Source organism: Aricia agestis, chromosome 7, assembly GCF_905147365.1.
Source record: "Aricia agestis chromosome 7, ilAriAges1.1, whole genome shotgun sequence".
In the NCBI taxonomy this organism is placed as follows: Eukaryota; Metazoa; Arthropoda; class Insecta; order Lepidoptera; family Lycaenidae; genus Aricia; species Aricia agestis.
In genome coordinates, this window is record NC_056412.1 from 4246590 (window position 1) to 4256871 (window position 10282).

The 10282-nt window shown below is 35.6% G+C and overlaps 1 protein-coding gene across 2 annotated transcripts; it reads left to right on the forward strand.

Moving 5' to 3' along the window:
* The first annotated feature begins 572 nt into the window (after positions 1-572).
* On the forward strand, positions 573-6472 carry LOC121728924 (serpin-Z7-like). Of its 2 annotated transcripts, none has more exons than XM_042117258.1 (8): positions 573-839; positions 1228-1365; positions 1796-1996; positions 2205-2303; positions 3155-3295; positions 5097-5186; positions 5708-5858; positions 6210-6472. In XM_042117258.1, the coding sequence occupies exons 1-8, from the start codon at positions 732-734 to the stop codon at positions 6380-6382; spliced, it is 1101 nt and encodes a 366-aa protein (XP_041973192.1). In that variant the 5' UTR covers positions 573-731; the 3' UTR covers positions 6383-6472. The 2 variants fall into 2 exon arrangements, with proteins under 2 accessions (XP_041973192.1, XP_041973191.1); XM_042117257.1 differs by having other exon boundaries at positions 575-839; positions 5097-5309.
* Positions 6473-10282: the final 3810 nt, after the last annotated feature.

Genomic DNA, 10282 nt, shown 5'->3' on the forward strand with positions numbered 1-10282 from the left:
TTAATTCCTACTAGAATATGGCGCCCGCAACTCCTTAGCGCCTTTGTTTGTCGCTTGGGAAACGTTCATTTTGCCGGGATAAAAAGTATCCTATGTCCCCTTTTCCCGGGACTCAAAGTATCTCCATACCCATCAAAATCGGTTCAGTGGTTTAGGCATAATGAGACCGACACACTTTCGCTTGTATAGTAAATTTTTTGTATAGATTTTCAGAATTAATTCCGCGGTAAAGCCATAACATTGTAATTTTCCATTTTTTTTGTAAAAGATGGCCCCGTGCGAGTTTCTTACGCCGGTTCTTCTCGGCGGGGTAGTTACCGAACCGGTGGTAGGCAACGTAGTTTCTTCGTTCGACTTTCAAAAAGTATATCATGATACCCATTTTGAATAAAAAGATATTTTATTTATTTTATTATTTATTTTTATGTAACTTTAACGCGGCGGTTTATGGTTAAAAATGTCACCGCCGCATATAAATTCCACAATATTGTTTTAAACCATTGCATAACTTTATGTATAAAACTTTATATTCCACGTTTAATCTTATGAAAGAAATAAAGTTTTCATTTTATTGCGCAAATGTTTTCCTCAACGAATGGCGTAATACAGTTCTATTTAGAGTTTTTTACTTGTAAAATTGCTTTAGATGATCTTTTTGTGTTGTAAAAATTGGTTTCAGTTTGCTTAGCCTCATCACAAAGTTTTTATAGATGCTTAAATAAAAATTTATAATGACACTAAAATTTTTTTCTGTGGTTTCACTATATTTCTTTCTGTTGACTTACTACAAAAGCACGGCAATCAAAGTAACTAACAGTCTAAGACATCGCTTAGACTCGGTAAGTAAGATATCGTAAATAATATCGTATCGTCGTATCGATCGTATCGATCGTATCGATGAAGTATAAAAAAGGTATTTTATTATTTAAATCTATGAGTAAACTTGTTTTGTTTAAGGGTTAACAGTATTATTAGTATAAATAATATTACCAAAAGAAAACATCTGTTGGAGAAAAGTTTTTGGGCATCATTGTGACACTGGACGTGTGTCCACTCTCATATTTTTCTTTTCTCAAAATCAGTATATTTACAGGAATGTTTGTGTTATAAGCGTATGCTTAAGTTACTAATAACATACCATTTACCTATTTACATTTTGAATAAAGATATTTCTAAACTCATAATTTAATTACAACTTTATTACATGATACCTTTATTACCTTTAAGGCTATACTAAAGAATAAACAAAACGTGGTGGTATCCCCTCTGGCTGTCCACTTTGCCTTATGCAAGCTAGCTACAGCAGCATCAGGACTAACCAAAGACGATCTACTCGCTACGCTGGGATACGATGCGCCAGAATTGGTGAGCTATTTTAGACCTTAAGTGAAGAGTATTTTAAGGCCAAAAACGTGTGCTGGCATAGACTGGATATTTTTCTGATTACCTTTGGAATATTTAATTTGGAATTGATTGTTATCCCCTCGATGTCAGAGATGCAAAATTTTATGCTCTTAATCAACACATCTGTGTTTATTAAATTCGCAAGGCTGGTATTATTTTGTTTTAGATTTAGTAAATAAATATTTACATTTCCATATTTATCACAATATGTAATACTAATTCACCCAATGTTTGTTTAGCACAAACATCATTTCGGGTATGAAAATAGATAATTTATTGATTTTTTGACTCACTCAAAAAGCATACAAAATTTTAAACTCGATATATCCCGTTGTATTCCTAGGTTTTTATCCTACTTTTTTTACTTTCCTACTTTTTTATTTTGTTCTAGATTGAAACATGCTACGCTACCGCACGGGAACCTTTTAGCGAACTGGCACGCATCGATTTCATTATGTTCAACAAAGTTTTCGTAAATTATACTAAAAATATAAATTCTACGTTCTACAGAAGTAAAATAAACCACGGAGCCGACGTGGAACCAATCGGCTTTAACTACCCAACTATAGCAGCCAGCTTCATCAATAACATGGTAACCAGTAGCTTGTTACATTCAATTTTGATATAAAAAATTTCCTAAAAGTTGTATACTGACTAAATAAAACTACAGTTATTTGTACCACATATCGTAACTCTTTGTGGTGAAATTTCGATAATTTTGTATATAGATAGTGGAACAATTGAGAGAGATTTTTTTGATGATGTAGGTATTTTATAATAATTACTAGGAACTGTTTCAGCTAGACAAGACCACTTTGAGGCGAATAACTAGTATAATAGAGGGTACAGAAATTACCAAAGAGACATCCATTCTGCTGCTAAGCGGAGTGTATTTCAAGGTGAGAAGTTTGAAACAACGATATTGATTCTAAGTTGTAACCTCATCAGTCATCGCGTGGTTATCAGTGATATTGTTTTCTGTTCCTGAAGAGAATACTTTGAGGGGAAGAACCATGTAAGTAACATGGAAAAAAAGCCGTTTTTTGCATAAATGGAGGCTTTATGGCTGGAAAAATTATTTGAAATAGAAAAACTGTGGATTATTTGTGTAGCTAGATATATTAGACAGGTAATGAAGTAGGTAAGTTACAAGGTTTATTAAAATAATAAGGAAAATATGAGTTATTGTCCGTATGTTAAAAATGTTACTTATTTGGCTCTTCCACTCGTCTTCAATCATATTATGCCTAATCTTCTCGGAGTTTCAGCAATTCAATGCACAGAAACAACAAATCGACTTCCCCTCTATAATAATAATAATAGCTCCCACACCGGTTTCGGTGACGGTGGCCGGTTTCATTGAAACCAGGCCAGCTACGCAGGAGTAATTTTATAGTACCCAAGTGTGTGCGCAGCACACAAGAGCACTCTCTATTCCTTTACTCTCATAACTCAGTGGGACGGAAGACCGACACGACCGGCGAGAGATCAGGCACAGGACCGACTTTTTACATGCCCATCCGACGCATGGATCATCTTACTTATCAATCAGGACGTGATCAGCCTGCAATGTCCTAACCAAACTTGGAAATAACATGTTTCAAACGCGGGAATCAAACCCACGACCTCCGAGTCAAGAGCCGCGCTCTATACCACTAGACCCCGGAGGCGTTACCTCTCTATAATAATATTAGTCCAGACAAAGAGCTACTAACGAGCTTTATGATTTTACAACGTGGGTTTTTATCAGGTGACTTTGGAGTATCCGTTCGATACGACTAAGACGAAGAGGATGATATTCCGCCATGAGAACGGGACGAGAACTCCTGTTCATATGATGATGAAGGCAAATGCCTTCCGATACCTCCATGAGCCTGAGACGAACGTACAGGTAAGATAAAACACCCATGGATTGCCATGTTATGAGTTAATACTACCATAAATTCTATTCTTGGCATTCACATTATTTTGAAACGAAAAGCCAAGTTCCTAAACTATAATGAGGTAGCTGCGCAAGATAAGGTACTTACTTTAAATACGAAACAAGTAGAAGCCGGTCTGTAAATTAAATAAAATTTTAATTATTTAATTTCTTTTAAAAAAAAATTCTGTCAAGTGCAGGAACAATGATAGTCCATCTATAAATAGCAAAGTACCATTTTCTCAAAGAAAAAAATTATTCGTTTTGACTCAGAGGGCCTAGACAAGTGGCAAGCGATTATCGTAAACGCCAACGCCAACGCCACAAAATGTATGGGATTTGACATTAGTATTCGCGAGTGAAGCGACGACTTATGTCAAATCGCATACATTTTGTTAGCGTTTACGATAATCGCTTGCCACTTGTCTACTAGGGTTGGTATATATAAATCAAAAGACGTGTGACAAAATTCATACAGTACATTTTCAATTCATACATGGTCAGTTACAGTTCCTGCAGAAACCATAAATAAATAGGAAGTACTCAAAATATTGGGAAAATCTGAAACTAAACATTTGATGTTATAGAGGACTGCAGTGCGGCACAGAGCCGAATCAATATAGACCATCAATAATTTAATTTTACACGTTTATAGTTCAGCTACGTGGTGCTTCTCTGTTTTTAAAAAAAGTACTACGAGCCTTTAATTTAAGATCGGAATCGTCCCAAACACACCAGTTGATTTCATTTGAATATTGATTGATTTGATACTAAAAAGATCGTAAAAGTAAAATCATAGAATCGCCTCAATAATAGTATATTTCAATTGAATGTTCTTTGATTTGATACCAAAATTTAAATACCAGCTTTGAAGTTTGAGGTCAGTGACACTATGTTTTCTTTTAAGAGGTTGGAGAATCCAGTCCTGTCATTATCCGATCCGACATTTAAACATGAGTGTTAATATAAGGTTTTGTTATACAAATCATATAATATGTAGTATATTTTAGATCTTTACAAATTGATAATCAAAAGTTATGAAGCTCCGGATCTTAAAGAAGTCATTTTTTGCCTGAACGCCATAACGTAGCGGCTGTGATGGTACAAGATACTCCTGACAATTGAACTACGGGATAAACGTTTAAAACATTGTTACACATACATTTATACGCCTGGTTTTTTTTTTATTATTTTTTATTATGTAATTTGGGACCGTCTATGGGCTATAATTCACTCATATCCTTTTTTTGCTATCTTTGTATGTAGGTTTTTCGCACCAAGGATATTTGAATAGTTGAGTTTAATGCCTGGTTCGAATAAATCTTAGGCTTATATGCGTGGTTCGAACCCATACCAATATTATAAATGTGAAAGTGTGTCTGTCTGTTTGGTACATCTTCACGTCCAAACCGCTGAACCGATTTTGCTGATACTTGGTATGGAGATACTTTGACTCCCAGCAAAGGACATACGATACTTTTTATCTCTGAAAAATATATATTATACAGCTTCCGCGCGATAAATTAATTTAGGCGCAACGGAGTTACGGGCATCATCTAGTAATTCTTAGGCCAGTCATAAACGGACCGTATCTTGTAGTGGCACCGCCGACTGCAAAATGCGGTCGCAGCACGGCGATCTACAGTTTTCACACTGTATCCGCAATATACGGACCGCTCGCGCAGTTCTTGAGCGGTCGGTACCAACCGCTGTAGAGTAGTCGGTCCCTACTGCAACTTGCGACTCGTATATGGCTAGTCTTATGTTTCAGTTTGTGAATACGAAGCTAGCCAGTTTCGGCGTCTCGATCACTTTTGGCGTCCCGCGCCGGACCTCCGGCTTGCTGGCTCTACTGGACAAGATACACGAGGATCCCGATTTCCTGGTACACGTGCACATGGCAATGCACGTCCAAGATGTCAAGCTGAGAGTACCCAGGTTCAAAATCAAATCGAAAATCGACCTAACGACCTATATCCAAAAGGTAAAATTTAACTAATCAAAACCGAAAAATGTATTTCAACCAAAATTTCCTAATTTTCAAAAACAGAAAATAAGGAAATTATTTTTTAATTAGAAAGCAATCAAATGTGTTTCCTTGTTTTGTGATAAATTATCGTCATTGGCAGTACTAGAAATAAATTGATGAATTTTCTCGTAGAGATAAATACAGAGAGAAGTTTTCTTTATTTATTAAAACTAGCGATATTCAAATAATTAATTATAAAAAGTTCACCAACACATAATTGTGTGTAATTAAAGAAATACAATAAAGTTTTAATCAAAGTTTTTTTTGGAACTTTTAAGATAATATTTTAGTTTTAAAATCTTAAGTAATCATTATATTTAAACATAACTTTAAAGTTTAATAATGTTCTTTAGATGGGCCTGCAAAGTTTATTTAACAGAACTCATTCGGGACTTAGTGGAATATTGCGAGTGAATACAACGGAAAAGCCGATGTATTTAAGTAAAGTGAAACAAAATTGTTTCATTGATTTCGACGAACTAGGCGTGTTCAGAGGCGCATTGAGTAAGATCATATTACATTAAAAACTTACTACCACAATAATATGTATCTATGTAGGTATGTATTCGGAAATCCGAATACATGGAATCATAGAACAGTAGAAAATACATTACCTGCCGCATACGTTAGTTTTTCTCCGTACGGAACAAATTCCGCACGTACGTTTCAAGTTCATGTGTGAAAAAAACGAACGTTTGCACCAGTCTCACGGAACTTCATAGACGGAAAACGAATTCGGAAATCGAATACGTTCTAACATAAATAATCGTAGATGCATAAAGAATTAGAATTTGAATACGGAGAACATGCGTTTGCGACCAGCCTTAGACTCTAAATAATGTAATGATATTTCAGATAATACGGCAGCGCCTCGTCGTTTTGAAGAAGGAGGAATGGATGTGACGGCGGATAAACCGTTTTACTTCTCAATCAACTTGCATGAGGACCCGCGGCACTATTACACTGTGCGGACGATAATGAGTGGAGTGTATAGAGGCCCTAGGGATGGCTGGATAACCATAGTATAAACATAATTATGCCTACAGGACATGAGAAACTATGCAGAAATGGGTTCTGTGATTTGTCTATAGAATAATAGATAACTTGCCAAAATACTATTGCTCAGTTTCCTTCTTTAGGCTGCGTTTCTACCAGAGATGCGAGGAATGTGCTTTTAAGATCCAATAGCATCGCCGCGCTGAGCGATGTTATGGCAAGGTCATGTCAATGAAGCGATTCTATTGGTTCTCAAAACACATTCCTCGCAACACATCTCTGGTGAAAACGCAGCCTTAATCTATCTTTCTATCGCAGAAAAAGCTAATACTGCCTACTATTTATAAAAAAAGGAGGAAAGTTTATCCTGCAAACTCAGTACATAATACCCAGCCTAACGAGCAACCTAATTATATTGTAACAATATGAGATTTGATTATTAGCAAGTGTCACATCACCGACAATAGTCCAGTTAGGCACGTGGCGGCGCATTCCCCCTTTAGAAAATGGCCGCCGTTCTAAATTCAAATTACAAGCCAGCCGGCCAATTACAATGCATTAAACGAACAAAATGAAAAGGTTTATTGAAATGTATAATAGTCATGCAAATTAAGTAATTCGGACTACCCTCTATATTCATGCGGGTGACACCAAACAAATATGATATTTATCTACTTGGACATAACGATGAATTTGTCCTGTGCTCACTCGTTAAACTTGCACATTTATTTTAATTATATTAAACTGTTATTATTTGGACGTTATCGAGATTAATAGTGTGTTGTAATATTATAATAATTATTAACAAAATTATTTGAAAACTTAATTTTAATATTGTTCTCGGCAATCTTCAGGGTAGGTATATCAAAACTAGGTAAGTGATAAATTGATAATACTTTAGGGTGTGTATGAGTCTCTTATAATATAGAGTTCACTAAATAAAAATAAAATAAAAAATGTTTTATTTCCGAATAGATTTGTAACAAATACTTTCAGAACGTTGATGCTAATGGTGCCTACCACCGGTTCGGGAACTATCCCGGCGAGAAGAACCGGCGTAAGAAACTCACACGGGGTCCCACTTTTTACCAAAAAAAGTGAGAAAAAAAATAATCTTTTTAAAATAAAATTTACAATTGTAAGTAAATTGTAAATTATACAATGTCAACATCCATACTTGTAAGTCATAATATAATAGTGTAGAAGTAGCCTTGCAAGGAGCCATCCTACTCCCAAGATGTGCCATCGTTTATGAAATCATTGACCTTATAATAGGCTTTGGAACACAAACGTTCTTTGACTACTTTTTTAAATTTATTAATCGAAAAATTTTGAACCTTTTCTGGGATTTTATTGTACATGCGTATACATTGACATTTAAACGATTTACTAACTTTACTAAGTCTGATCATCGGCAAATCCAGCTTGTGCTTATTTCTGGTGTTCCTACAATGAATGTCACTTTAAGCTTTAAATTTACTTATATTTTTTCTAACATATATTACATTATCCAAAATGTATTTAGAAGCAACAGATAGAATACCAATTTCTTTAAATTTATCTCTCAGAGATTCAAAAGAAGACATTTTATAAATAGAGCGTATGGCTCGCTTCTGCAGCACAAATATTGTATTAATGTCGGCAGCATTTGCCCATAACAGGATTCCATATGCCATTCTACTATGAAAATAACTAAAATATTCTAATCGTGCCGTGTCTTCATCAGAAATTTCTCTGATTTTTCTGACTGCATATGCCGCAGAACTGAGCCTACCTGCAAGATTAACAATATGAGGACCCCACTGTAATTTACTATCAAGTGTTATACCTAACAACATTGTGAATGTAACAGCACATTTTTTTAAATTTTTTATGGGCAGACGTCGTGACTCATGAGTCACGACGTTAGGGCGCTATCACATACAAATCACACAAAAAATTACTCTTTCAGCTGCTACTTTCACAGTGCTCTCTATATAAAGGACTTTTTGATTGAGGTAAGAAATCTCGTCCAGTGCTGTAGTTCTAGACGGTAATCCTTTCCGTAAACATGACAAACCAATGACATGATCCGCTGTCCCGGACCTAATTGTCCCCCGCGGGACCACCTGGGACAATCCGACTTACTATATTGTAAATACCCTCACAATCCCATCAGCTGTCAGTGTTAAGGACGGGAGAAACAAATCAATAGAACCAAAACATAATATTACAACGTTTATCATCAAAGATATTCGAAGAAATGAGTTGATGAAATGGATAACTAATAATTTGAAAACTGACATTTTTAACGAGAAAACTATTATATAAATAAAAAAAATTGTATCATAAGTCCAGCGTACTTGTATATTGGAGGTGATCACAATTAACATTGAATTGACATGATGCCATCAAAATATGACGTTAGCCTGTTAGTTGACAGTACTATTGAGGAAATTGATTCCTAGGCAGTAGGAATCAATTTCCTCTATGTACCATACATTGAGATATTATTATGACAATCTAATTTGTGAATTCTGAGCAATAGAGTATTATTTAGTAAACTATGTTGTATTATGAGTTAATATTCAAATGCAATGGGGTGGTAAACTAGACTAGTTAAACCCTGCGGCTCCCCTCGCCGCGGGCACTCTGTACTCGGCAATTTAGAGTTTACAATATTCAAATCGACGCAATAACAATCACAAGCAATTATGAAGGCGTTCGGGGACGGCCCGCTTCTCGCGCAGGGCTTCTCGCGCAGGGCTGCCACAACACAACGTTGTATGAAGTCAAACTGTCAAACGGTCAATACAGACCGCCACGCGACGCGTAAATGCATTTCTAAATTTGTATGGATTTGACAGACTTTAATAGGCCAGATGACTATTTTTTTTTTCTTATTGGTAATTGAAAGACACTTAAAAAATAGAAACATCGCTGAAAGAATGACTCTGATAGCTTAAAAATTCACCAAGATAATATTATGACAGTTCAAACATCTCATAAAATAGACCTGCCCGAAACGCTCCATACAAAGTGCTACGAAAGACTGACGTCACCCTTTCGTAGTTTGTACGCATCGGGAGACAACTTTGTTCGATAGGTATATCAAATATTGCGTTTATGAAAGTGGTTTCATAACAAAAGTTGCTTTTAATTGCATAATTTATCGATTGGTACACAAATATTAAGAAATTTAACTGAAAAAAAAATCGACTTGATTATCTAACTTTGAAGGCGCATAACAAAAAAAATAAAAATGCTATCGAGCTGTAATTTTGGGAACACTTATTTTTCACCATGACTTCTTTAATTTATTAACAAAATTCGCTAATCTTTGACCTTGTCATCATCCCTATTGTGTGAGACGGCATACGAATCTGTCAAATCCATACTTTAGAAATGCATCTACGCGTCACGTTGCGGTCTGAATTGATCCAAAGTCGCTTCCCGCTCTCTGTCCCTATCCATACTAATATTATAAATGTGAAAGTGTGACTGACTATCTGTTACCGCTTCATGCCTAAACCACTGAAACGATTTTGCTTAAATTTTGTGCGGAGATACTTTGAGTCCCGGGAAAGGACATAGGATACTTCAGTTCCTACGCAATAAACGGGTTTTGGCGCAACGGCAACTCCGTTGGACCGAATTTATAATATTGGACAAAACCCAAAAAACGGACATCATTAATAATGATTTTTGCATGTTTATTTTACGAAACAACCAATGTGATGTTTTCTTGTATCTGTATCTTGTAGGTATCTCTGTAACTTGTATTCTGTTATGCTGGAACTTGGCTTGACACGCTACCGCTAGATCTTTCTTCTATAAGATGGAGCCCTCAATGCCTACTATTTAATTTCAAAGTAAAATAATATTCTTAACACCGTCAACCCTATATTTGTGTCAAATCCACTTGAATATTCAGAAGGTTGTGTGTAGCTGCC

Excerpts from the sequence above, each read along its gene's own strand:
- LOC121728924 (XM_042117257.1), top strand. The coding sequence starts at position 732 with ATGACACTAAAATTTTTTTCTGTGGTTTCACTATATTTCTTTCTGTTG. Across the intron at positions 1,366-1,795 it reads GATACGATGCGCCAGAATTG|ATTGAAACATGCTACGCTAC; the intron begins GTGAGCTATTTT and ends ATTTTGTTCTAG. Across the intron at positions 5,310-5,707 it reads TAACGACCTATATCCAAAAG|ATGGGCCTGCAAAGTTTATT; the intron begins GTAAAATTTAAC and ends AATGTTCTTTAG.